Below are 27,911 nucleotides of genomic sequence, written 5' to 3' on the forward strand. Positions count from 1 at the left end.
CTCGCTGGACCTGTTTCCTCGTCTGTGCACTGAGGAGCTGGGACCCAGTCATCCTGAAAATCTATTTCTACTCCAACATCCTAATTTCCTGGCTTGAGAGCTGGAGCTAGCCCTTATCTTTGCATCGTGCAACCGATGCGTGCTGGTGCGACCCCACTCTGGTGAGAAGGCCTGCTTTGCGCCCCCCAGGGCTCTCCCGCGGGGGAGAGGTTTGGAATCTAAGCACAGGTGGTTGAGTGCCTGCTGGGACAGATCACCCTAAGCCACCGCAGCGCCGCTAAACCAATGCGTTCCTCATTGGGCCTCTGAGCTCCACAGCCACCTTGTCAGCCCCTCCTGCCTCTTCCTGGTGCCCACCACGGAAGCCCCTCCTGGGGGGCGTGCGGGGTTCCTTCTGCGGATGCTGTGGTCGTCGGGTACCCCCTCCCGTCCCTGCGGGCTCCCTGCCCGCGGGGTGAACAGTAGGCAGAGGCCGCGCTGCTCCAGCCGGAGATGGAGCCCAGCTTCCTCCCCTTTACTTCTGCCCGCCCGCCTGCCTTCCTGTCGGTTCAGAGCTCTCCGTGTCCTTCCAATCAGTCGTGAAGTCGAAGCAACTTTGCCTGCTTACCGCCAAAAATCCCTTTTAGGACAGCGTCCGGCACAGGCGCCTGAGCCTGGGCTCGGCCTCTCCCCGCGCTCCTGAAGCGCCAGAGAATAGCTCAGGCTTCTCCTAGCCCCACAGCTGCCTGTCTTCCAGGCAGAGGAGGGAAGAGGGGAGAGGGAAAGATGAGTTTTCTCAGAAGCCCTGCCAACATCCCACAGCGCTGTGCGACTGCCCCGCATGCTGACCTGGCAGCGCTGCCCCTCACTGGGCGACGCGATGCAAACCTGGAGGAGGTGGAGGACGTCTGCCTACCCTCCACCTGATGCTGGCTGCACACTGAATGTGTCATCCAAAGAAACCGAGGCACAAGTTGGTTAAATACAGTTGTCTCTTGAATGACACGGGTTTGAACTGCATGGGTCCATTTATACATGAATTTTTAAAAAAATGTGCTACAGTACTGCATGGTCTGAGGTTGGCTGAGCCCGTGGATACGGAGGGCTGACTCTAAGTGATACGTGGATTTTTCACTGCGCAGAGAGCAGGCACCCCACCCTCCACGTTGTTTGAGGATCAACTATAATTATTCAGGATCTCATGGGCGTTAAGCAGGAGAGCCGTGTTTCTGCTGTACCGCGCAGCTCCTGGGAATCACCGCTGTGCCTTCCAGGATATGCAGAGTATGACCAATGAGGTTTCCCAACTTCAAAATGTCTCCACGCCCAAATTTACACCATACATGCTAACATGAACACTGTGGACTGGGGTGACTTCTGTTCACTGCTTCTATTTGCCCCTTCACGTTGTACGACAGCAACTCTTACCTAACAATTCTGTTGAGGAGTGAAAAAGGCCAGCATGTAGATATTACACTTCCAAGAAACCGGGACAGCTCGTAAAAAGATGAGTGTTTCACAAAAGCTTTATTTGTGGTCACATCTACAGTTGTCATTTCAGTGTACAAACAACTCACAGTTCAGTGCAGTGCTTCTAATACAAGTCATATAAAACCGTGGAACACATTGAACGAATAGTGCACTTGATATAAAAATAAATTACACTTCAAAAGCTACTGCAAAGCTTTACACATATAAAAAGTAAACACAAATTAGTTAGTGAGGTCCTCGTAACTGTCTATCATTTCCAGATAGGAAGATAAAAAGGGCAAGGGATCTGTGCCAAAACACCTCTCTGATAAACAGAAACTGAATTACTGCCTCCATCAGTGTGATAAAGTGACTTGCGGATCCTCCCTCTTTGAACTGGAAATAATCACAGCGCCACCAACATGTTAACCCAGCAGAGTCTGGCTCAGGGCAAGTCTCCATAATCCAAACAGCTATCCTCATCCTGGAGGCTAACAGGTAGGAAGAGCTTCCAACTTTCTTCTGATCATTCAAGAACCATAGAGTTTAAAATTTAAGAGGAAGAAAGAACAAATAATACAGACTCATATGTCATACATTAAAAGATTCCAGGTTTCTAAGCAACCAAAAGGCTGAGGGCAGCTTAGTTAGTAAATGGTGAGACCTCAGAGCCTGTCAGGTGGGAGACTCACGACCGCATCTCGTCCATTTGTGAGTGAGGACGCCGATGTCTAAACCTGCCAGGTGCCTCCAAGTGACAGACAATCTGCAGAATCGATCTGAATACCCGCCTGACCAGGGAGCCACCTTGAAATCGCCCAAGAGACCGCACTGGCGCACAGCTGAGCCCTTGAGCTCACCTCTGCCCACGCTGTGTCTGTGCCCTGGCAGCCGCAGTGACCAGTGAAGGACCAACCCTCTCTGCTCTTCACAGAAAGCGTCTGCTGACCCCTGCTCTAAGTAAGGTGAGAACTTGGCTTCTCAAGACCCTTACTGGTAAAAAAAATGGGAAAGTGACTGCCAAATAATTCTGCTCTAAGGAAGTTTCTGAAGTGACACCTGAGCCTTCATTCTGGGACTTGTCTAGAGGCACAGTGTCAGCCAGAGCTGAGAAGCACAAGAGAACAAGCAGTCAGGATACAGGGAACACCCCCAGGGCTTCCATCCTTAACTGTCCACACGACACCTGGGACTGTGACACAGTAGAAAAAGGTAAAGACGAAAAGTCAGGAGACTATAAGTAATATTTTTAATAAACTTTTTTTTCTTAAAACATAAACCATGGGAAAGCCACAGATCCTCACAGAGCAATGAAGCAACAGTCAGAGGGCAAAAGAAGCCCCCCACTTTCTCAGCACCCGCCTAAAATCTGCTCAGTCCCAAGTCCTAGCATCCTTGTTCCTCATGAGTCACCAGAGCAAACTCTGGCCCTGGAAAATCTGGAAAGAACCACAGAGCTGAGCCTGTGGCTAAAGCAGCCTTTGGTTATTTCTGCCAAACGGGGTCTGTTATCTCAGCTATAAATCCCCTCCAAGCGGCCTTCTGAGGGAGTAATGCTGACAGCTTTCTAGCTGGAGCGCTCAAATAGACCATTGTTCCTGCTCTTTTCAAACATGTTCTCATTACTCCTGACTTAATTAAACGCTGCCGATGTTTCTCCTTGGCTTTCTCGTACTACTGCACGGGAACGTTCTGCAGATACAGAAAACCTTCCTGCCCAACTAGCTGCCATTCTGACAGCTGGTGAGGCTATTCCATCTCCTCCGAGGTGCAGCGCTGTACTGAAGTTCACCAGGTGGCTCAGAGGTACAGGTGGACTTCACAATCTCTGTAATCAGGTACTGTGCCCTGATGGCCACCAGCCTCTAGTGACACCACAGCTGTCCCTCCTTCCACCCTACTCCCACCTCAGTGTGACCAGCCCGCCTCCTTAAAGGGATCATCTCCAATCTCACTCGCTGCCAGCACGCCTCACTGACTCACACCTGCTCTCCCTCCTCACAGAGACAGACGTTTCCCCTTCCCTATCTGACACGGTCTCAGATGTCCTCAGCCCTGCCTTGCCCTCGCTCCACACTCAGATGAGCTCTGGGGATGGCACCTGTAGCAGATACGAAAGGAAACTTATACTTAACAGGTATCTATTCTGTCATGGCCAAATCATTAAAGTATTAATTTCCATATTTACCACTTCTTGTCGACAAGAGAAAAAGTTTCCTTTTAGCTTGAGATTCAAATGAATTTTAAGAAAGCCTCTATCAATATTCTGACAGGCAAGGATACAGGTACCTGAAGACACAGAAGTTACAGAATATTTTCAGCAACTTAATTCCAAAATCTAGAAAGTGCTCTGCACAACTTCTAACCTTTTACTTCTTGGGTTAGCACTATGCTGAAAATGTGATGTCCAGTCCAACATGTCCTGGGTCAAGTTCCTGGTTCTAGGTGTCACTTACAGCTGTGAGAAAATTTGTTTTACAATTAAGGGTTGGCAAGAGCTCTGCCAATGAAACTCACAAGCTCAGCACAGCGGCTAAGAGGAAGCAGCCAACAAGAAGTGCCAACTTTCTTTCCTTCAGCAAAGCTGTTTTGTGCAAAAGTGGTTTCCAATCTCTACAGCTCCCTGGGAAACAGCACAAGATTACAATTCCTGTGCTTTCTAGTCAGACACCAGGGCGTTTGCCTGAGCACAGGATTATGCTATGGGGAACCCAGTAGTATAGTCCAAACCATGGAGTTTTAAAGATCTTAAAACTGGATGTTCTTTTATGGTGAACAGCATAAATTAACAATTATACACACACCGCAGGCCAGAAAACCAAAACACAAACTCCAGGCGGTACAGTTTAACATCAGTTCTTGTAACAGGGGTTGATAACTTCAGCACGGTTCCCAGATCGCCCTCATTCCCCACACAACTGAGGTATACGCTATGCATTTTAAAGTTTTAAAGCTAAAATAGGGTTTTTCTGGGTGTTGAAATTGCAAGTAATTATTTTTATTCTTTATTTTCTATAATTAGTATGCACTACTTTAACATTCAGAATATTTTACATATACCAAAAGTGAAGAGGAAATTGTAGAAAATTATTTTTAACTAAGTCTTTAACGTAAACTGAGATGGGAGTTCTTCTAACATGTTGTGTTTAGTTTCAGACATGGTAGGTGTTCAAGAAACAGAATCCCCCCAATCCCGATTCCCTATTTCTATTCTGGTACTTTTTTCCCCCTTCAGTTTACGCACTCTAAGTTTGTTCAGCTTATACTAAGAGGAAATGGAGTCCACACCCAAACAGGCACCTAGAAAGGACCGGCGGCTCCTCCACTCCCTGGGTCTGCAGGGCTCGGGAGGAGTGTGGCTGCTGGACGGGAAATGCCCCAGGGTCTCTCTCACCACCCCCGCCCCTTCCAGACTGAAAAGCTACAGAATGTGTCTGTGGTACATGCAAGTGTGCTTCCTGTGGGAAGGTGGGGCTGGAAAAATTATAGACAGGCAACTGGTTTCTCTGTAGTTCTTTCCAAGGTTTATCTTACCTTAATATAAACTTGGAGTATTAGCTAGTCCAGCAAAAAGTCAGAAGTAGGGGAGACATCTAAAAACCCTCCCTATGCTAAAAACTTCTCTTTAGTAATAGTTAACCGACCTACATAGTGTCCTCATTAATTTCCTAAATCCCTGATTTCCAGGTAATGCAGAGGAAGGTACAATTTCTCTAACAGGCATTCAGATCAAGGACACACCCTGATATCAGAGAGAGAAGTAACATTCAAAAGGCCGCTGGCTACCAGACAGCCCACTTACGGAGGCGCTGTGAACAACATAACCACTAGGTGGAGCCAAGAGCTTGAAGGAAACCACAGGGGAAATAATTCCCTTGTTTCAGGAATTTATAACCTAATAGAAAATAAAAGATCATATACCCTCACTTGGGCAAACGTGTAGTGTAGTTAAACCCTTCCAGCTGGACGGAAATGTAGCTGTTTTTTTTCCACGGAGTTGAAGCCAAATCTAGGTGAGCTTTTTTACCCACAAGTAAAGAAAAAGCTCCGGAACCCAACACGCTGCAGCAGAAATGGGACTCAGGACGGCCTGCTGGGGGTGATGGGCGTCCCAGTCACTGGCGAGGGGCCGGCCACCCCTCAGAGCTCGGTTGTCAGCAGACACTTCTGCTTCAAGGTGGTTTCTTCAGCCAAAGTTGGAGCAGAGCTAAAAGGAAGAAAGAATGTGTTATTCACTCTTTTGAAATGAAAAGAAAACCGTTTGCGCTGGGAGCAACAGGCGTTTCTCCATGAGTGCCACATGGAGCATGCCGAGTGAAGAAAATCACCGACCCAAATGAGTATGTAGTAACACTTAATTTAGCAGTGAGCTATTCCACAGAGGGTCATGCTCTAGATAACTGACGCTTATTCCTTCTTGAAATGAAGTCTAAAGATATCAATTTCCCCTACTTCTTTGAATAAAATACACTAGACAGTTAATTTCGTAATGAGTTAGGTTTATTACTAGGAATATCAAGACAGCAACATGCTCAGAAAATACCAGGGGAAGTGGGCTGTCCTGGGCTTCTTTCCATAGACCTGGGTGGTTGTGTCTGAGTTCCTGCACCAGTTGACCTGCTTTGTCAGAGCTACATGGAGAATAAAAAGTATACGGGCTCTGCCTGGGGGCCCAACAGTCTGCTGGAGGTGAAGAGCACGAACAGAGGTGCAAGGATGTAACAACACCTACCTTGGTTTCATAGAAATTCACAACAGTATCAAAATACAAAGGACAGAGTTTAACGTGTCAGGCACTATCAACGAACGTGAAGGAAGCAGCAGTCACTTGCACCACCCTTCCCCACTTCTCCCACACAGACAGACAATGCCAGCTGTTTTTCCTGGTATTTTCCTTCACTGTTCTGGATCTTTGGTTCTCAGAGTACAGTCCCTGGAACTTGATATAAATGCAAATTCTTAGGCCCCACCCCAGACGGACTGACTCAAAAACTCTGAGGAGGCCCAGTAAGCTGTGTTAACAAGCCCTCCAGATAATCACCTGGTACATAGGGCTACTCGCCAAAGCCCTATGGTTCCACAATGACTTCCTGCTATTAATTATGAAGCCGTAACATTTTTACACCCCACTCACCAGGCCTACAACCATTCCTTCCTATCTTTTCAACAGTTTTCTGAACAATTTAAATCATGTTAATATTCAGTGTCTGCTATAAGTATATATTTTCACAACTGAATATAAGTGTACTGTATTTCTTTTCCTGTACAATTTGTTTTCCCTGAGCTAAAAAGCTGCCTTTTTTTTTTGGCTGTAACTGCTTGCTCAGTTTTCTATAGTTCCTCACTTCTCCTTAACCTTGCAAATAGAACCATGGATCTGTTCTCAATATGAATGCTCAGACATGTCATATAATTTTTAAAAATTGGGGGTAGACCATGTGTTGTTTTTTTTTTTTTTTCTTGGCAATATCCTTCTGGGAACTCTGTATTCTCCTCTTCAAATCTGTACAGGATCCTTTCCAGACCTGCTTGGAACCTCCCTTCACTTTCCTCCTGGTAAATTCCTGTACTGCTGCTTCCTGGGTCCCATGTTTTCTTTCTTAGATAATCACCTTGTTTTGATGGAACACATCCTCTAGTAAGTAGCTTCTTGAGGAAGGCTGCCTTAGAAGCATGTATTTTAGAAAAACTCTATGTTTAAAAATGTGTTTATTCTAATCTCACATTTCATTGGTAGTTTGGATGTAAAACACTAGGTGAAAAATGATTTTCCTCCAGAATTCTGAAGGCATTGCTCCATTATCTTCTGGCTTTCAGCAAAACTGCTGTCATTCTGACTACCAGTCATTTACATGTACTCCCCGCCCCCTCACCTGCCTCATCCTCCGAAGACTTACATCCTTTAACTTTGCTATTCTGTAATTTCATGATGCTCCTTTGCGTTGTTTATTTTCATTCTGTACTGGGTACTTGGTAGGCTCACTTAATCTGAAAATTCAAGTACTTCTGTTCTGGGAAATCTTGATTTCTTTCTTTCATATTTTTTTTTCATTTTTATTCACTCTCTTCTTTTTTTCTGGATCTCCAGTGATTCATATACTGGACTTCCTAGACCAATCCTCCAATTTTCTTTTCTCTCCCAATTTTTATCTTTTTGTTCTACTCTTTGGGAGATTTCCTCAATCTTATCTTCCACGCATTCTTTGAATTTTATTTTTAACATGGTTAATAATATCTAAGAAAACTTTCTTGTTTTCTATTCCTTTTCTTTTTAAATTTCCTGTTATTGTTGCATGGATGCAGTATCTTCCTTCTCACACTACCATTTTACAAAGTTTTTGATACTCACACTCCTGTATTTCCTCCTTGTTTCTTTTTCAAGTTTACCTCCTTTGGTCTTCCCTTAAACATCTGATAATCTTTGGCTCTCCTCATATTTAAGAGAGAAGCAGTCTGTTCACATTTAAGAATGAAGCACTGGAATGCTGTTTGGAAGCCGTCTGTGTATACATGGGAAAAAGTCATTAACTAACAGGCTTCCACACAGAGTTACCAGGCCGACTTCCTGGCAATTGAATCCAGGGACCCACAAACTTAAGTCTCTCTGGGCCATTTCTCTTTGATCACTTTCTCCAGAGAATCATCCTCTTAATTTCTCCCCTGAGACATTTACACTTGGCCAACAGGATTCTAAAGCTGAAAAAAGAATGAAGGTTGGAGGGCTCACTCCTCAGTGTGTGAATGCTGAGTTAACCTCCCTATTTTCAGTTCAGTCCTTACTCTGAACAGAAATTCCCAAATCCAGAGCCTCTCTTGCTCAGCTCCTCCAGAGGGAAACCTCCAGAATCACACCAGCATCAGTGGGGGTGGGGAGGGAGAGTGTCTAAATGGGTGTAAAAACTTTCAACCAACCTGCATGTTCTCAGCCTCACCTTGTACCCCTATCTTCTCAAATACTGGGTACCTCCCACTCCTGAGCCTTTCTGGGGTGTGAACTGCAGTGTGAACTGGCTTGCTTTTCATTTTCTCAGTTTCCACCCCGTCCCTTTTCAGACTTAGATTTGTTTTCTCCTCTCTGCTAACTTGGTTACCACCTGTTTATCACTGAGCTTCTTCCAAAACTTGTTCAGTTCTCTCAGTTGCTGTTGTCTCCTCTCCTGTGCTTTGTCCCTGGGGCTTTATACCTTTGAAATAAAATTTTACACAGCAACACCCCAAGTAAATCTGAATCTATAGATGCAACCCCATCACTATTACCATTTTTAAAATTGATTTTAACACACATCTATTGAATTGCACAAATCAGGAGTTTATATGTTGATGACCCTTTGCACACCAAATAGTTTTTTTTGGGGGGGGGGTCATTAGGTCTATTTATTTATTTATTATTAGCTTCTTCTTTTTTTTTTTTTTGATGGAGATACTGGGGATTGAACCCAGGACCTCATGCATGCTAAGCATGTGCACTACCATTTGAGATATACCCCCTTCCGAATACACTTTTGTAACCAGCACGCAGATCAAGAAACAGAAAATTACTAGCACCCTGAAAGTTCCTTCTGGGCTCCCTTCCATTCACTAACCACTCCAAGGGTAACCATTATTTTGATCTCTAAGAGTTATGCTTCTTTTTGGGCTTTATTTTGCTTACCATTATTATAGTGAGGAGACTCTAAGATGATCCCCAATGACCCCCACCCCCCTGACATTCACACTCTTATGTAATCTCCTCCCGGTGAGTACGGGCAGGACCTATGATTTGCTTTAACCAACAGAATGTAGCAACAGTAACAGGCTGTAACATCCATGATTATATTATATATAAGACTGCGGCTTCTGGCTTGCTAATAGGCTTTCTACTGCCTTCTTTGTTTGTTTGCTTTGCTGAAATAAGCAATTACAGTGGAAAAGTCCACACGGCAAGAACTGAGAGTGTAGCCTCTGGCCAAGGGCCAGCTAATAACTGAGGCCTGTAGTCTAACAGCCCTTCAGGAACTAAATTCTGTCAACAGCCACGACTGGAGACCTTCCTCAGCTGATCCTTCAGATGAGAACCTCGCTCTGGCCAACACCCTGATTGTCGCCTGTGAGAGAGACTGAAGCAGAGGACACAGCTAAACTGTAACTAGACTCGTGGGTCCACAAGGAAATGAGATTATATAAACATGTGTTGTTTTAAGCTGCTACACTTGTAATTTGTTGCACAGCAATAAATAATTATGTTTATGCAATTCATCTGCACTGCTATATTGCAGTTAGAGTTGATTAATTTTCATCGCTCTAGTCTAGCATTTGTCTAGTTGACGGTTAATGGGCTTTTAAGTTTTCAATTTGAACTATTATAAATACAGCTACTATGAACATTCTTGTACACATCTTTTGATGGATGTATATTTGTATTTCTACTGGGTATGTACATAAAAACGAAATTGCTGAGTGAGAATTTTCAGTTTAGTAGATACCACCAAACCTATGTCCAACATGGCCGTTTCAATATACAGAGTCTCAGCTGCCCTGTATCTTCACCAATACTTGGTACTATGTGTCTCTTTCACTTTAGCCATTCTAGTGGTATGTAGTGGTATCACATAGTAGTTTGAATTTGTATTTCTCAATAACTTGTCAAGATGCACACCATCTTGTATGTTTATTGGCCATGTGGATAGCCTCTTGTGAACTGCCTGTTCATCTCTTTTGCCAATTTTTCTATTGAGCTGTTTTCTTCTTATTGATTTATAAGAGCTCTTTAGATATTCTGGATGTAAGTACTTTGTGAGAGAGAAAGACAGAGACAGAATCAGAGGGACAGAGGGGGTGCAATGGATTTCTCCCACTCCGTAGCTTCCCTTTTTGAGTGCCTGAAATTACATGAATACAAGTTCTTGACAAAATCCAAATTATCAGTTTTTTCCTATAGGATTAAAGCTTTTTGTGATCTGTTTAAAAAATCTTTTCCTGTTTCAAGGCCACAAGGATGTTTGCTTATATTTTCTTCTAAAAGCTTCATTACTGGATATCTCACATTTATATCTGTATTCAATCTAGAATGGATTTTTGTGTGTAGTATGAGGTTGGGTCAAGATTAATTTTTTCCTTCTGGAAAGACTGTGGAGAAAAGGGAACCCTCCTACACTGTTGGTGGGAATATAATTTGGTGCAGCCACTATGGAAGATAGTATAGAGATTCCTTAAAAAACTAAAAATAGAGTTACCATATGATCCAGCAATCCTACTCCCGGGCATATATCCAGAGAAAACTCCAACTTGAAAAGATACACACGTCCTAAGTTCAAGCCACACTATTTACTATAGCCAAGACATGGAAGCAACCTAAATGTCCATCAACAGATGACTGGATAAAGAAGATATGGTATTTACATATACATACAATGGAACACTACTCAGCCATAAAAAATAAAAGAATGAAATAATGTTTTGCAGCAACATGGATGGACCTGGAGATGATCATATTGAGTTAAGTAAGTCAGACAGAGAAAGAGATTATCATATGCTATCACTTACATGTGAAATCTAAAAAATGATACAAATGAACTAACTGACAAAACAGACTCGCAGACATAGAAAACAAGCTTATGATTACCAAAGGGGAAGAGGGGTCGAGGGATAAATTAGAAGTTTGGCATTAGAAGGTACAAACTACTATATATAAAATAGATAAACAAAAAGGCCCTACTGTATAGCCAAGGGAACTATGTTCAATATCTTGTAATAATCTATAATGAAAAAGAACATGAAAAAGAATGTGTGTGTATGTATGTATGTATGTATATGTGTGTGTATGTATGTGTGTGTGTGTATGTATGTGTGTGTGTGTATGTATATATATATATATAAACTGAATCACTTTGTTGTACACCAGAAACTAATATAACACTGTAAATCAACTATATTTCAATAAAAAAGACTAATTTTTCCCACAAGGATATTTAACTTTTCCAGCTGATTCACTGAAAGACCATTCTTCCTTTTCAGCACCACACCACCATTTTTCATAATTCAGGTAACTATGTTTGTCTGGGTTTATTTCTGGATTCTATTTCACTAATTTACTTGCCATGTTTTCTTCACTGTGATACTGACATACAACAGAGTATTAGTTTCAGGTGTACTACTTGTCATTTTTTATCTAATTCCTTAATGACTACTTTGCTTTGGCAAGGAATGGACACAAGCTCTGATGTCATCTGTAACTTCTAATTTGGAACCCTCAAGAATTCACATTTTATTGTGTACACTCAATTACAAAGAATTATTACTTAGTCCTCTGTACATAATCTCTGTTTTTACAATGGGAATTAATAGTCATAGAAATGTTTAGGAAAACAGCTTATTAAGTTTGTAGAAAGTGCTGTCTGACAACTAACTACACGTAAGCTTCCCGAGGCAGGTCCCATGCCTGTCTTGTTCACTGCTATCTTCAGTGCCAGATATAATCAGTGCCTGGTACATAACAGACATTCAGGAAGTGTTTGATAAGTGAATATTTATATTACTTTAAAGACTATGGAGATGAGAGAACAATGTTAAAATGCAACTATGAATTTCTCTCAAATTAATCATTTCCAATAATTTTTCCTTTATAATTAGGATTTTTTCCCCTCTAATTAGGAAAGCATCTACACTTCAACTGACCTACATGTTCAGCACCAGGTGGATATGAGAAATAGCAGGAAAAAGTCTGAGGTGAGAAATGAGCACTTATAAGTCTTTTGCAAAACAGGGACAGTTTTGGTCCTAACAATTATAAGTTGAAGAACTACAAGGGAGGGCATAGCTTAGTGGTAGAGTGCGTGCTTAGCATGCAAGAGGTCCTGGGTTCAACCCCCAGTACCTCCATTAAGTAAATAATAAACAAACCTAATTACCTTCCCACCAAAAAGAAAGTTAAAAAAAATTTTTTTTTTAAAGTTGAAGAACTACATGCTGAACAAAAGCTCTTTTGAGTCCAGTTTCTGTCTGTGGCAAGCAATATGTTAAAATTGAGCTTGCAATAGGTTTCAAGCTCTCTCAGAGCTCCCACCTTTGGAATTCCCTACCTCACCCTTATGTGTGCCTCTTCACTTGTACTGATGAACAATATGATAGTAAAGCATGATAGGAAAAAACATAAATCAATTTTAAAACAAATATAAATTTTTAAAGATAAACCTGTTAACATCTTTATCTAATGAAGACTTCATTAAAAAAATAAGGTCTACTTCATAATTTTGTAGAAAATTGCTACTGACATGAAGAAAGAAAAAACACTATTCTAAATGATAAAGAAAAGATTTATTCAGTTTCAATTAAGTTTAATTAAAGAATTGACATTATTGCTTTAAGTATAATTAATTTTATTATTATTTTTTCCCTCCTAACAGATGCCTAAGAACTGCAATTGTTTCCTCACCTGGTCACAGCATCCACCAAGAACGGTGCTGGGGGAGAGATCAGCGAGATACCACCATGTCCCTCCTTCCCCACTGAGGATAATCCACTTCCTGCAAGTCCTTTAGAAAGGACAGTGTTCTGCTGGGGAAGATACACGACACATCTGAGCAAAGGTGACAAGATCTACCCAATAATCAGCACTTCAGTTCCAAATCATCTTCTCTAGTGTTTACAGGAATAAGGAAGATGATTTTCATGATCAGAGTTGTTTTGTTTTGTTTTTGTTTGTTTCTTACCATCCTTCACATCAGATTTTTATTTTTGTTTTTGGCAGCACCATTAAGCATATACAGAGAGAAAACATAAATCACTAATTTGAAGCCATTAAGTTCAATTAAAAGCGCACTGATAATGACTCCATGTTTTTCAGGAAAACTCAGAGCCTGGTACTTGCTTTAGGCCTCACTCTGAAAGGGTAACCAAAAGAAAAATTGCAAATATCATTAACTTACTGGCACAATCCAACGGGGTGTGATTGTTGACGTTGAAGATACCTAAAATAAATGTTATACATTATTTATTTTTAGGGAAGACTGACTTCTTTTCATAATTATACCAAGAATGCTTTCCTCTAGTATGGAATGCACTGGCGTGGCGGGGAGCAGTTCCTAATGGCGTCCCCTGAGCTAACATGGATTCTGAATCCAAGATCCTTTTCTACAACACAGATGCCATGTATCACCATTTAAGGAACTGTCAAAAGTTTGAGAATCTGTTTAATTTAAAAACTAAATACTCCACGAATGCTACTACTACTTTCAGGTCATTTAATAGGAATTTCCCTCACTCCTAGCATCTAATTTAACATTTATTTATTTTCTGAAATTTCAGTTCATTACAAATAATCATAGCCTTCTTAGTAGCATTCTCAGCAATGGATTATGACTAATTCAAATGGACAGCAAAAAAAAGCACACACATACAAAACCCTGTTGATATACAGTTCATTTTCTAATTATGCATGTAGAAAACAGCAATAAAAACATCATACTGCTCCTGACTCATGGGGCCTTTGTTATATTCTTTTTAATGTTTTACTTCCTAGATCTTACTTCTATGTGTAGAATTATAATCTAATGAACTCCCAACTCCCCCTATTTTATGGAAATTTAGACTAGTCCCTGCACTAGTGGCCACAGATGCTGGTAAGAAAAATTAATGTTAAGTCCAGGTCTTAGTAAGTTAGGTAACCACCAAAAGAAAATATAAAACATGACTTCCTCATCAATATTGAGAGAATGCACTTTTACCATAGGAAATAAGAGTGAGAAAAAAGAAACATAATAAAAGTAAACAAAAAAATAGTATGGCAGAAACAAATCCTATAATAACCATAATTACAGTAAACATAAACATAAATGGATTTAAAATCAAACAGAGGATAGAGACTCTCAAAAACGATTTAAAAAACAAGATCCAGCAAAATGCTGCTCATAAAAGGTCCGCTTAAAACCAACAGACACAGAAAAGGCTGAAAACAAAATGACAGGAAATTTCATATAAGGCAATACAAGCTTAAAAGCAAGCAAGGTTACCAATTTTTATCAAAGGGGAAATAAAAAGAGGAAAAAAGGAGCAAAGAAGGACACCTTAAAGTGCTAAGAGGAGCTCAAGAAAGTATAATTACCATTAATATATATGCATCCCACAGCCTATCTTCAAAATGTACAAAAAAAAAAAGATCCAGCAATAGGTGAGAAATGGATTAATCAGTAGCTGTAGACATTAAATACACCCCAGAAACTGATAGCATATTCAAGAGAATCAGGAGATTGACTATTGAAAGAATTCAGCAAGTTTGCCAGACACAAAATCAACTTATGAATCCAACAGTAAAAAATTAAATACCATTCACAATATCAATAAAACTATAAAGTATTTAGGATTCAACCTAACAAAGAATAGAGAAGACTTACAGAGAACATTTAGAGAGTCTAGTAAAGATAAGAAAATAGATATATATCATGTTCAAGAAAAAGAAGACATAAAAATGCGAGTTATCTCTAAAATAATAAATTTAATACAAACTCCATTAAAGTGCCAGCAGAATTGGGGGGGGGGATCTGACATATTGATGCTAAAATTTATAAGTAAGGATATACTAATGTTAAAACAGATTACAAAACCAGAGTAATAAAAACACAGTAGTACTAGAACAGAAAAGAGAAGGCCCAAAGGAAGAGAATAGAAAGGTTAATAACAAACCAACTGGGAAAGGAAGGATTATTTCGTAGATAACATTAAGAGAACTGGCTCCTTATATGGATAAATACAAAGTTGGGTGATATCAAAACTACAACACCCCTCCCCAAAAAAAAACCCCTCAAACTATTTAAATGGGTTAAAATCTAAATGTGAAAGGTAAAATAAAATTATAGCTAATAGAAGAAAGCAGAAAAGACTACCTCTGTGATCTCAGGGGGTGGGTGGCAGATGAGGAAGGATTTTTTAAAACCCCAAACCATAATGGGAAAAAAAGAATGTGTGCCATCAGAATGAAAGGTTTTTGTTCATGAAGGATGTAAATCTGTTTCACTAACTCATCTCTCCAGTGATAGACACTGGTTGTCTCTATCTCCCTGCTACCTACCACAAATGATACTGTGATAAAAATTCTTCAGATGTGTTAATACACAGATGAGGAGAAAATACTTTTAATATCTAAAGGTGACGTGAAATTAATATCTAGACTTTACAGGAAACTCCTAAAATCAGCAAGAAAAAAAAAATCAGGAAACATGACAGAAAAGTGGGCAAAAGATATGAATAGGTAACTGGCTCAAAGAAGAAACTTAAATCAGCATTAAAATAATGGAGGAGATAGAATATTTAATTCATGCAAATTGAAACAATGTGACAAACTCATAAAGATGGAAGAGATTACAAAGTCATGAAGTACAGCTTAAGGAAGAATGTGAGAGAAGCAGCAAAGATGTGTGCACTGCTGGTGGGACTATAAACTGTGGGAGCCATTCTGGAAGCAAGGAGCAACCCCAAGTGTAATTAAGTATTCATGTAAGCATGCAACCCCGCAATCCTACTTGTGAGTAAATATCCCAAATTCTCCCACTGTTCCTTGAGAGAGATAAGGATGTTTATCTAAATAAATGTATGAAAGGTGGCCTGGAAGGATATATACCAAATAAAGCAAAAGCGTGCCTCACAGGAAAAGGGAAATGGAAGTGGGGACTGGAGGATAAATTGAAATAAAATAAAACAAACAAAAGAGAACCCTTGCATGGACCTAAAAAGATAATCTGACTGAGAGATATATAATTAATTTAATTGGGGCACCCAACATTTAAAAAAATGGATATTATCTTATTTGGTCTTAGAGATACTTTCTTGTCACAAATTTATTTTACATTTTCACCAATTCCCAAAGTGACAAGAATCTTAGTGCTTTCCAGAACTTTCTCCCTAGTCTTAGTAATGGATATTCCTGCTCTAACTTTCAGGTTCTGCCTTTGTTCCTCTCTGGGAAGATGGAATTTTATAATTATAATTTGGACACTGCTTGAGAATGGTAATTGTAACCTAGATAAACACAAAAATACGATAATAAAACACTTTCCCTAATAAAATGCATACTATATTTAAATATCTGTAACTTTTTTTTTTTACAGCTTTACTGTTATAATTGATGAAAGGTTTAAATTACTTTCAGAAAACAATAGCTTCCTTAAACACAGCTTAAAATATAATTGGGAAAAAAATCTCAATAGCAAAAAAACATGAAGGACCTGGAAATAACAAAACAGCAAAACGTAGAGCTCATACTGGGGAGACTGTAACTGCACTTTTAGAAAAACAGGAAGTCTTGGGTGAGAAAAACATACTGTATTCTTGGCTAAGAAGATAAATTATCATAAATATATCAGTTCTTTCCTCAAGTTAATTTATGGATTTAATGCAATTATAAGTAAAAATTAATAGGTTTTCAGTGGGGTGAGACTTGACAAAGTTTTTCTAAAAATCATCTGAAAGAATTAACAAGCAAAAACAGCAGAACACCTGCATGATGATTCTGGACTGGCCTTATGACATATCAAAATCAATGAAAAAGCTGAAGTTATTAGATGAGTATTACAGTTCTAACAACTGAAAAATCGGTAAGTGTCATAGAATAGATGGCTCACATACAGAGTCTAAAATAAATATTCTCAATTTTAATTTAAAACAAAAAAAAATTTTCAATTTGTAGGGAAATGTTTTAGTGGTAAGAAATATTTTTAATCAAACTGATTTTCATTACTATTATCACCTACCCACTTACGAGACTGAATACGTGCAGTAAGTGTTCTGAGTGAGGCCCCAAACATTCCTTCTGGGCTTCAGGTCATCTTGCATTAATCTTAGAAGTTACCTCTTTTGTCTATTTAAAGGATTATTATGGCTCAATATTGCCAATATCCCCTTTATTTTTTGCTTTCTCACTTTTCCAGACTTGGGATTAATTCTTATCCTTTGGTAAAATCTGTTTGTTTATTGACCCAAACTGGTGGTTCCAAAGGGTGGTTCCCAGACCACATCTGCATCACCTGGAACATGTTAGAAATGCAGCTTCTCAGGCCCCACCCCACACATACCACATCAGAAACTCTGAGGGTGGAATCCAGCAACCTGTGTTTTAATACACTCTCCACGTGATTCAGAAACACACCCAAGTTTGAGAACTAATGGTCTAAGCAAACATCTAGCACCACTCAAAGTACCATCTGTACTTCCAAGGGTTCAGAATGGCATCTAGTTCCCACAGCAATTCTTGTCATATCACTCATAAGACACTAAATAAATTATTTATATACCTTTCACCCCACCTTGTTTGTATGTCTCTGGAGGGAAGGAACTGTTTCTTATTTGTATTATGGTCACACTACTTAACACACCATCTCCCAAACTGAAATAATGATTGACATGTTTAATGCCAAACATTCTTATGCTTCCACCTTTCCATAAGTGTTTTTTAAAAACTGAATGTCTTACTGTCTGAACTCTTTAGAAGCTGGTTTATCCCCACATGTTCCTCTCATGTTATCAAATATGGTGCTGAATTTACAAACAGGCTTACGGTAACACGTGGTTACTATTCAGTGACACACAGATTCAAACTGGTAGAACTTTAGAAAGGCAATGCTAAGGGTTACTGAAATAGAAACTATTATTAAATGAAAAGTTTTTCTAAATTGTTGAAAAGGCAAAAATTGGAATCTAGCAGGAACATTTTTCAAGACAGAAATGACTTTCCATCTTGCCGTTTTAAACCGTACTTACCTGAGGTGTGACTGTGTGCTCAATTAGATTCTCAGTTAGAGATAAAAGCAAGGCATCCAATTCATCAGTAGCGTCCTATGAAGACAAAGTACACACGTAAGAAGTGACCCATTCAACAAACAGGGACATTCAGGAATCGTGGTTGTTAGTGATTCCACTTTTGCTTAGAGGGGAATCTAACCTACAAGCAAAACTTTAAAAAGCTAAAGTGTTACCTGAATTTTCCTATAGCTATTCCTTTTGGTGAGACAAAACTTGGGTAGGGTTAGGACTGTTCTGGCTCTCAGCTCTTAAACTAGATAAAAGAGGTAAAAGGTTCACCACAGCAGACAGTAAGTAAAGGAGATGCCTGAATTTCAAATGCTTCTTTATCCATATGTATGGGTGCTTCACTGTTTACAAGAGTATAATATAAACTACCCCCCATAAATGTTAATTAATAGTTTTTATTTAATTAGTATTTGAAGCACCTTATAGAAACAGAGCTCTATACTTCAGTGTGTGTGTCGGGGGGGGGGGGGAATAGGAAGAGTTTTAAAAGGATAAAAGATAAAATTCCCATCTGGAAATAAGAGAAATAAGTATCTAAGGTGTAGTACATAACAAAAAAGGCCCTTAATTTATATATGTCTGTCTATCTGTCTTCAGGCCATGGTGCATCTCCTGTTCAATGTCAACTTAATTTGAATCATACACATGAAAAACCTGTTCTCTCTCCTCACATCTGCCCCTCCTAACCTGGGGCCTGGGTCAGTGCCCCAAAATAGCTTGTGCATATCTCTTCCACAGTGTGTTAAAATTCTCTCTCCACTTGTACTATAAGCAGTTTGAAAGAAGAGGCCATGTTTCATTCATTTTTGAATTTTCAAAGCCTAGCATGCTGTCTGGTACAATATGCAAAAATCTTTGAACTAAATGTCCTTCTCTGTTTCAAAAACATCTCAGGTTCCACACAAGAATTTTCAAGGATCAGTCAAGATGCTGATGTATCTTTTCAGAATTTTAATCAGCAGAAAGGAATCCCCTGATTGAAGGTATTTCAGGTTGGTTTTTTTTTTCCAAACCCAAAAGTCTGAAAAATTATAGACCAAATATTAACTACATACTGTGTTTGGGTAGTGGGAATACAGGTGGTTTCTAATTTTTTATTTATTTTTTTAAATTGAAGTGCAGTCAGTTACAATGTGTCAGTTTCTGGTGCACAGCACAGTGTCCCAGTCATGCATATACATACATATATTTGTTTTCATATTCAAATGTTTTCTTTTTATGTGTGTGGCAAATGGATACAGGAAAGGCAAGAGTTGAGATAAGCTAGTTGTATTACAATACAATCTCAGAAAAATAATTTCAATCAATCAATATTTATTTAGTGCCTGCTATATGCCATGTACTGTTTGAGACACTATGGAAGCACAGCCAACATCCAAAAAAACAAAAATACAGAGATCATCCAAAAAAACAAAAATACCAACAAGTAACACAAAAATTGGAGAAGAAACCCTGAGATACTCTTGTGAGGGATCTCACAATAGGATTCTCCCAAGAGAACCGAGGCTCAATGCTTTTCCCGTACCTTAAGATCTGGTGTCAGTAAGAAGTCAGCAAATGTCCTTGGTTATACTCAGGATTTAACTCAGTAGGATCTTTGGAAGAAATCTTGAAAAGTAAAAGGAACTGTTACCTTTAGAATAGAACCGTTTTCTGCAGGTGCTGTATGCATCAAAGTAAGAGACTCTTCAGGGAGGGGCACAGTACTCTCTTTTAATACAGCACTAAGAAAAAAAAGATAAATTCACATCATGGAGGACCTACACAGGAAGCACAGGCAGCATTTTCAAAGAAAAGGCTTAGGAAAGAATAACAAATTCATGTAGGGGAAGAAGAAATCACATCTGTGAGGAGCATGACTGCAGTCAGTGCTGCCCGCATATACCGATGTGAACCCCTTCCCCACCCACCATATAACAGTTTTCATATCCAGGTCGGACTCATTCACAGATGGATCAAAATTGTAGACTACTTTGCTTCCTTCCTAAATCTCAATGAAATGACAGAATATATTTATTTTTAACAAAAGAAAAAATTCATTTAACTTCAAAACCAATAAAGGGTGTCAGTAGTAGTTCAGAAGCCTTGAGGAAATCCTGAAAACTATGAAATGCACAGTAGAAGAGGATGGTCTCAGAATTATGGACAGATTAAATGCTACAGTCTCCTCCAAAAAGCATCAAATCTGGAGAAATTATATAAAAGACAGACACACAAAAAAGGTAAGACAGACATACACAAAAAAAGACAGATCAATAGACTGATTTTTGAAAGCTGTTATCAAATACATAAATGGGAAAGCTCAGTGGGAAAGAAGTTATACAGAACACCTGAGATATGAAAAAACAAGTCGGGAAACCATAAGGAGAAGTCACCTTTTAAGGACACAAGCTGGAGAGCTCTGCTGCAGAAGGCAGAAGCAACGTCGAGAGTGCTCCAGACATGAAAATAGGACAAGCCAGGTGAGAGGATGCCAGAGATCTGTTACTTGCAGACCCAGCAGTAATGACAAGGATGTCTAACCCCAGGTAAGAATAACAAGAAAAGGAATAGTCTTATAGATGCTTCAACACCAGGGAGGAAAGGGGAAAAAGCCAAAAGACCATCATCTACCTTTGATTCATGCCCCATCCAAATTCTCAGCAGCATTATTTACAATAACCAAGATATGGAAGCAACCTAAGTGTCCATCAACAGATGAGTGGACTTCTTTATAGTCTAAAGAAGATGTGGCACAAATATGCAATGGAATATTAGCCATAAAAAGAAGTAAAATTTGCTATTTGCAACAACATGGATGAACCTGGAGGGTATTATGTTTCGTGAAATAAGTCAGATAGAGAAAGACAAATACTTTATGTTATCACTTATATATGGAATCTAAAAAAATAAACAAACGAATATAACAAAACAGAAACAGATTCACAGATGTAGAGAACAAACGAGGTTATCAGTGGGGCGAGGGAAGAAGGAAGGAGCTAGATGGGGGTAGGGGATTAAAAAGTACAAATTACTATGTATAAAATAGATAAGCTGCAAGGATTTACACATAATCAATAATTTATAATACATTTAAATGGAGTATAAGCTGTAAAAATACTGAATCATTATATTGTACAACTGAAACAAATATAAATTGTAAATCAATTATACTTCAATTTTAAAAAAAGAATCCTGAGACCAAACCAAAAAAAAAGAGAAGGAAAGGAAGAAAAGATGAGTCCTATGTAGTTTACACTGCTGCAAAACACAAGAAATAGCAGATGAAAAGTATTTACAACATGTGTGTATAAGGAAGAAACTACACAATGTTAATTTGGAACAAACATCTGTCCGTTAATAAAAGAATGAACATGTTGTAGCAGTTAAAATGAAGAAACCATGGATAATTTTTTAAAATTCAAATGTCAAAACAAAAACCACTGAACTGTACACTGTAAGTGGGTGAACAGCACTGTGTGGTATTTGAAATTTTATCTCAATAAAGTTGTCACTACAAAAATACATGATCAGAATAGACTTTTATCCAAAGAGGAAAAGATGTTCAACATCATTATTCTTTAGGTAAATGAAAATCAAAACCACAATGAGACACCACTTCATACTCATTGCGATGGGTATACATTTTTAAAATGGGGAATAATAAACCTTGGCAAGGGTATGGAGAAACTGGAACGATCACACACTGCTGGTGGGACTGGGAAATGCAGCTGTTTTGGAAGACAATTTGGTAGTTCCTCAATTAGGTAAAAACAAAGTTACCACATGACTCAGCAACACTACTCCTGGGTATGTACTGAAGAGAACTCAAAGCATGTCTACAGAAATTCTTGCATGTGAGTGTTCGTGACAGCTTTATTCATAATAGCAACAAGTAGAAACAACACAAATGTCCACCAGACACATGGACAGACAAAATGTGGTGTATCTACACATTAGAATATTATTCAGCCATGAAGTACTGATACATGCTGCAATATGGATGAACCTCAAAAACATTATGTTAAATGAGAGAAACCAGACCCATCTTGTACAATTTCAGTTACACGAACTGAAGTAGATGAGTGGTTGCCAGGTGCTGGAAACAGAGGAATGTGGAGAGACTGCAAATTGACATAGTGTTTCTTTTAAGGGTGATGACAATATTAGAGAATTTGATAATGGTAAGGATTGCACAGTTTTGTCATTGTACTGAAAAGCATTAAACTGCATACTTCTAAAGAGCAAATATATGAGAATTATAACTCAATAAAAAAGATAAAAGAAAAATGATCAAAATCTACTGCAGCAAAATATGAAGATGTGACAAAGCTTGACATCTGGTACACAGATATGTATTTATATAATCTCCATAGTTTTCACTATGCCTGAAATATTTCCTTTCAAAAAAGGGGTAAAGCAAATTTTTAGAAATGTGGTATGGTATGGGGAAAAGGAAAAGATCCAGAAATAGATTCAGGTTTATATAAGAATTTAAGCATATTTTAAAGGATTCATTTTAAATCCTGGGAAGAGAATAGATTATTCAAAACACCAACACCCATTTAGAAAATTAAACATATTCTAAGATCCTTCTAGCTTCCAGAGTTCAATGAAATTTCTGTTAAACAACAGGGTAGTTACATGATCATTATCCTTCTCTTGGCAAAAAAGAAATTTTTTGATAAGGTTACTCTAAAAGGTCTAATAATAATGGTACTTAAAATGTTGTGGACAAATTAATTTATAGAATTAATTAAAAGATTACTTTGTAATTCCAGTTTTTACCCTGATCACCAATTAGCATGTTTGTTTAGTAACTGTAAAGTCCTTTATACAAAGTGTGTTATATGCTATATGCTATGTTGATTACAGAACCTGGAAGTGAATAGAATTAATTAGAAAACTTCACGGAATAAGTTTTGAATAACGGAAAAAGAAACACATTCATTCATTCAACAATGTTTAGCACCAAATAAGCAAAGAACATTGGCTACACAGAGCTGAACGAAACAACTGGCACTGAGCAGGGGATAAAAATCTAGTAAGACAAATAAATAGCATAATACCCATTAAAGAAAAGATAGGCAGGAGGAACTCAGAGGGACAGCAAAGAAATCTGCTTGAATAATGCGACAGCTCACAGTAAGAAAGTTTATAAGAACAAGACCACTGCGAAGGCAGTATGGCACTACAATTAACTACCATGCCTAAGAGAAATAATATACATTCCTCATTAGGTGTAAGATGAAAAATATCTTTAAAGGCTGTTTTTGCGCTATAGTTTGAATCAGTTGAAGAAGAATAAGAATGTAGAAAGACTAATTAGGAGTATCTTCAAATAATCCAAAATTAGGTTCTAAGAAGCTAAGTAGTGAATAAAAGAGTGAATTCATGCTATCCTTCACACAGATATTCTGAAACCATGTGGTCACAGACTGGGAAAGAGAGAGAAAAGCACCCCCTTAAAAGAAAGTTAAGAGGAAAAGAACATCAATTTAATTTAGTTCCCAAAACTGTACCTGTTTGTGACTGCATCCTGAACATTGGCATTTTTATGACTTAATAAGCTTTCTTCTCTTGTAACCTAAGAAAATAAAATCATAAAAATTAAATCTTTGTTGAGGATACTCAAGTAATAAGACATCTGCATTATTTTCCAGTAAAAATAGAAATATCAATTTGTTTCAGTTATAAAAAGAGGTAATTATACCTTATCTTTGGAAATACCTGTTCTGCATACCTACCCCATACCCAAAAGAATAATCCAAGCTTCCACTGCAATGTATTAGTGCACAAGTTCATACACCTTACTACACAGCTCTCAATTACTTAAGACACCATGCTATGTTAGTCAATATATACAGAATCCAGAAAGATTCAGTGCCAGAATTTTTCTAATTTACATGACAAAAAGAAAAATAGATGTTAAGCTATATATTTGGGTTTTTTTTAAACATTTTTTATTGATTTATAATCATTTTACAATGTTGTGTCAAATTCCAGTGTTCAGCACAATTTTTCAGTCATTCATGGACATATACACACTCATTGTCACATTTTTTTCTCTGTGAGTTATCATAACATTTTGTGTATATTTCCCTGTGCTATACAGTGTAATCTTGTTTATCTATTCTACAATTTTGAAATCCCAGTCTATCCCTTCCCACCCTCCACCCCCCTGGTAACCACAAGTCTGTATTCTCTGTCTGTGAGTCTATTTCTGTCCTGTATTTATGCTTTGTTTTTGTTTGTTTGTTTGTTTTTGTTTTTTAGATTCCACATATGAGTGATCTCATATGGTATTTTTCTTTCTCTTTCTGGCTTACTTCACTTAGAATGACATTCTCCAGGAGCATCCATGTTGCTGCAAATGGCATTATGTTGTCGGTTTTTATGGCTGAGTAGTATTCCATTGTATAAATATACCACATCTTCTTTATCCAGTCACCTGTTGATGGACATTTAGGCTGTTTCCATGTTTTGACTATTGTAAATAGTGCTGCTATGAACATTGGGGTGCAGGTGTCATCCTGAAGTAGATTTCCTTCTGGATACAAGCCCAGGAGTGGGATTCCTGGGTCATATGGTAAGTCTATTCCTAGTCTTTTGAGGAATCTCCACACTGTTTTCCATAGTGGCTGCACCAAACTGCATTCCCACCAGCAGTGGAGGAGGGTTCCCCTTGCTCCACAGCCTCTCCAGCATTTGTCATTTGTGGATTTTTGAATGACGGCCATTCTGACTGGTGTGAGGTGATACCTCATTATAGTTTTGATTTGCATTTCTCTGATAATTAGTGATATTGAGAATTTTTTCATGTGCTTTTTGATCATTTGTATGTCTTCCTTGGAGAATTGCTTGTTTAGGTCTTCTGCCCATTTGGTTTTTTATTTTTCCCTGAATACAAAGAATATTTCAGAAGAGAATTCTAAAAAATTCTTCGAGAGGTCAGTTTTTTCAACTTTATTGAGTTACCATTTACATAGAGTAAAATGCACATTTCAAATGTATGATTTGATTAATTTTGAAAAAATACACACGTGCAAAATCAACACTACAATCAGCATATGTAACATTTCCACTCCCCCTAAAATGAACCCATGAGGCTTCCAATGCAATCCCATCAAAATCACTTACACATGGCAAACAATGATCTTTACTTCCTATAGTTTCACATAAATGGAATCATAATACCTATCTTTTGTGCCTACCTCTTTATAGTAACATGATGCTTTTGAGGTTAACCCATGGTGTTGCTTTTATCACTAATTTGTTCCTTTGTATGCACTGAGTAGCATTCCACTGTATGGATATCCCGAATTTGTTTATTTGCTTACCTGTTGATGGATATTTGGATTATTTCTAGTTTTTAGCTATTACAAATGTCCCTGCTAGGGACATTTGTGTACTAGTATCTGTGTGAACCTACGTTTTCATTTCTCTTGGGTAAATACCTAAAAGTAGAACTGTTGGGTCATATGATAAGTATATGTTTAATATATTACCAAACTCTTTTCTAAAGTACTAGTAACATTTTAAATTCTTACTAGCAATGTGCATTATTGCAGGCACTCCATCACTGCCAATATAGGGATGGTCAGTTTTTAACTTTAGTTATTTCAGTGGATGTATCTTTCACCGTGAAGTATGATATTAGCCGTAGATTTTTTTCACTGATACCCTTTATCAGGCTGAAGAAGTTCCATTCTATTCCTAGTTTGTGTGAGCCTTTATCATGAACAGGTGTTGAATTCTGTGAAATACCTTTCCATATAAATTGACACAATTTTCCTTATTTTTAGTATGTAGAACTACACTGGTTTTTGAATGACAAACCGACTTATTTTTCCCTGATATAAACCTTCCTTGGTCATGGTGTACTATCCTTTTTATAAACTGTTGAGCATGATTTACTTATATTTTGTTAAGGACTTTTGAGTCTATGTTCAAGAATGGTATTAGTCTATAGATTTTTTTTTAATAGATTCTTTTTTTGTAATATTGTTCCCTGGTTTTGGTATTGGGGTAATACTAGTCTCATAAAATGAGTTCAGAAGTACTCCTTTCTCTTCTTTTTTTCTGAGTTTGTGTAGAATTGCTATTATTCCTTCCTTAAATGTTTGGTAGATTCTAACAATTAAGGCATCCGGTCCTGAATTTTTCTTCGTGGGACGAGTTTTAACTATAACTTTAATTTAGGGCTAGTCAAGTTATTTCTCTCCTGTTTGAGTCAAGACAGATCCAAAAGTATAACTGAAATGTAAGGTAACGACAACAACTGTTACTAACACTACTACTACAACATGTAGTTTCAACATTGGGGATCAACACATTAAATGTTCATTATGTGCCAGGAGCTGTTCCATGTTTTACATTCATTATTTTATTTCATCCTTATAACTCACCTTAGGGTAGCTATTAACATTATCACTCAAAATTTTTTTTTATTGAAGTACAGTTAGATTTATGTTGTGTTAGTTTCTGACATAAAGTGATTCAATTATATATACACATATTCTTTTTCATATTCTTTTCCATTGTGATTTATTACAGGATATTGAATATACTTCCCTGTGCTATACAGTAGGGCCTTGTCCTTTATCTGTTTTATATATAGTAGTTTGTATCTGCTAATCTCAAACTCCTAATTTATCTCTCACCACTCCCTTTCCCCTTTGGTAACCATGTTTGTTTTCTGTCTGTGGGTCTGTTTCTGTTTTATAAAGAAGTTCATTTGTGTCATATTTTAGATTCTACATATAAGTGATATATATTTGTCTTTTCCTTTTCTGACTTACTTCACTTAGTATGATAATCTCTAGGTCCATTCATGCAGCTATAAATGGTGGCATTTTATTCTTTTTATGGCTGAGCAGTATTCCATTGTGTGTGTGTGTATACACACACACACACATCTTTATCCAGTCATCTGCTGATGGACATTTAGGCTGCTTCCATGTCTCGGCTGTTGGTAAGTTTTTATCATAAATGGGTGTTGAATTTTATCAAATGCTTTTTCTGCATCTATTGAGAAGATCATGTGGTTTTTGTCTTTTCTTTTGTTAATATGATGTATCACATTGATTGATTTGCATATATTGAATCATCCTTGTGATCCTGGGATCAACGCAAATTAATTGTGGTGTATTATCTTCTTTATGTGTTGTTGGATACTGTTTGCTAATATTTTCTTGAGAATTTTTGCGTCTATATTCATCAAAAATACTGGCCTGTAATTGTCTTTTTTGGTAATGCCTTATCTGGTTTGGTATCAGGGTGATGGCGGCTTCATAGAATGAGTCTGGGAGTGTTCCGTCCTCTTCAGTCTTTAGGAAGAGTTTGATAAGTTATCAGTACAAGTTCTTCTTTGTGTATTTTGTAGAATTCCCCAGTGAAGCCATCTGGTCCTGGACCTTTGTTTGCAGGGAGTTACTTTTTTTTTTTTAAATTACAGATTCTATTTCACTTCCAGTGATTGATCTGCTCAAATTATCTGTCTCATCTTGATTCAGTTCTGGTGGGCTGTATGTTTCTAGAAGCTTGTCCATTTCTTTCAGGTTGTCCAATTTGTTGGCATGTAATTGCTCACAGTATTCTCTTAAGGTTTTTTGTATTTCTGTGCTATCGGTTGTTGTGTACCCTTTTTCACTTCTTATTTTGTTTATTTGGATCCTCTCTTTTTTTTCTTGGTGAGCCTGGACAGA

The 27,911-nt window shown here is 38.1% G+C and overlaps 1 protein-coding gene across 5 annotated transcripts in view; it reads right to left on the minus strand.

The window, feature by feature from the left end:
• Window positions 1-1,487: 1,487 nt before the first annotated feature.
• Window positions 1,488-27,911, minus strand: part of EPB41L5 (erythrocyte membrane protein band 4.1 like 5) — a 102,925-nt gene continuing 76,501 nt past the window's right edge. For 4 of the 5 annotated variants that reach the window (XM_010979172.3, XM_031451259.2, XM_031451260.2 and 1 more), the window contains 6 exons: window positions 23,727-23,791; window positions 19,859-19,949; window positions 18,175-18,249; window positions 13,353-13,394; window positions 12,860-12,981; window positions 1,488-5,656 (listed from right to left, as the gene is read on the minus strand). In XM_010979172.3, coding sequence (XP_010977474.3) covers window positions 5,590-5,656; window positions 12,860-12,981; window positions 13,353-13,394; window positions 18,175-18,249; window positions 19,859-19,949; window positions 23,727-23,791 — 462 coding nt within the window. In that variant the 3' untranslated portion in view covers window positions 1,488-5,589. The remainder of the gene's footprint in view (window positions 5,657-12,859; window positions 12,982-13,352; window positions 13,395-18,174; window positions 18,250-19,858; window positions 19,950-23,726; window positions 23,792-27,911) is intronic. The other variant, XM_031451258.2, reaches the window with a different exon arrangement.

The sequence above is a fragment of the Camelus dromedarius genome, chromosome 4 (genome assembly GCF_036321535.1).
Source record: "Camelus dromedarius isolate mCamDro1 chromosome 4, mCamDro1.pat, whole genome shotgun sequence".
In the NCBI taxonomy this organism is placed as follows: Eukaryota; Metazoa; Chordata; class Mammalia; order Artiodactyla; family Camelidae; genus Camelus; species Camelus dromedarius.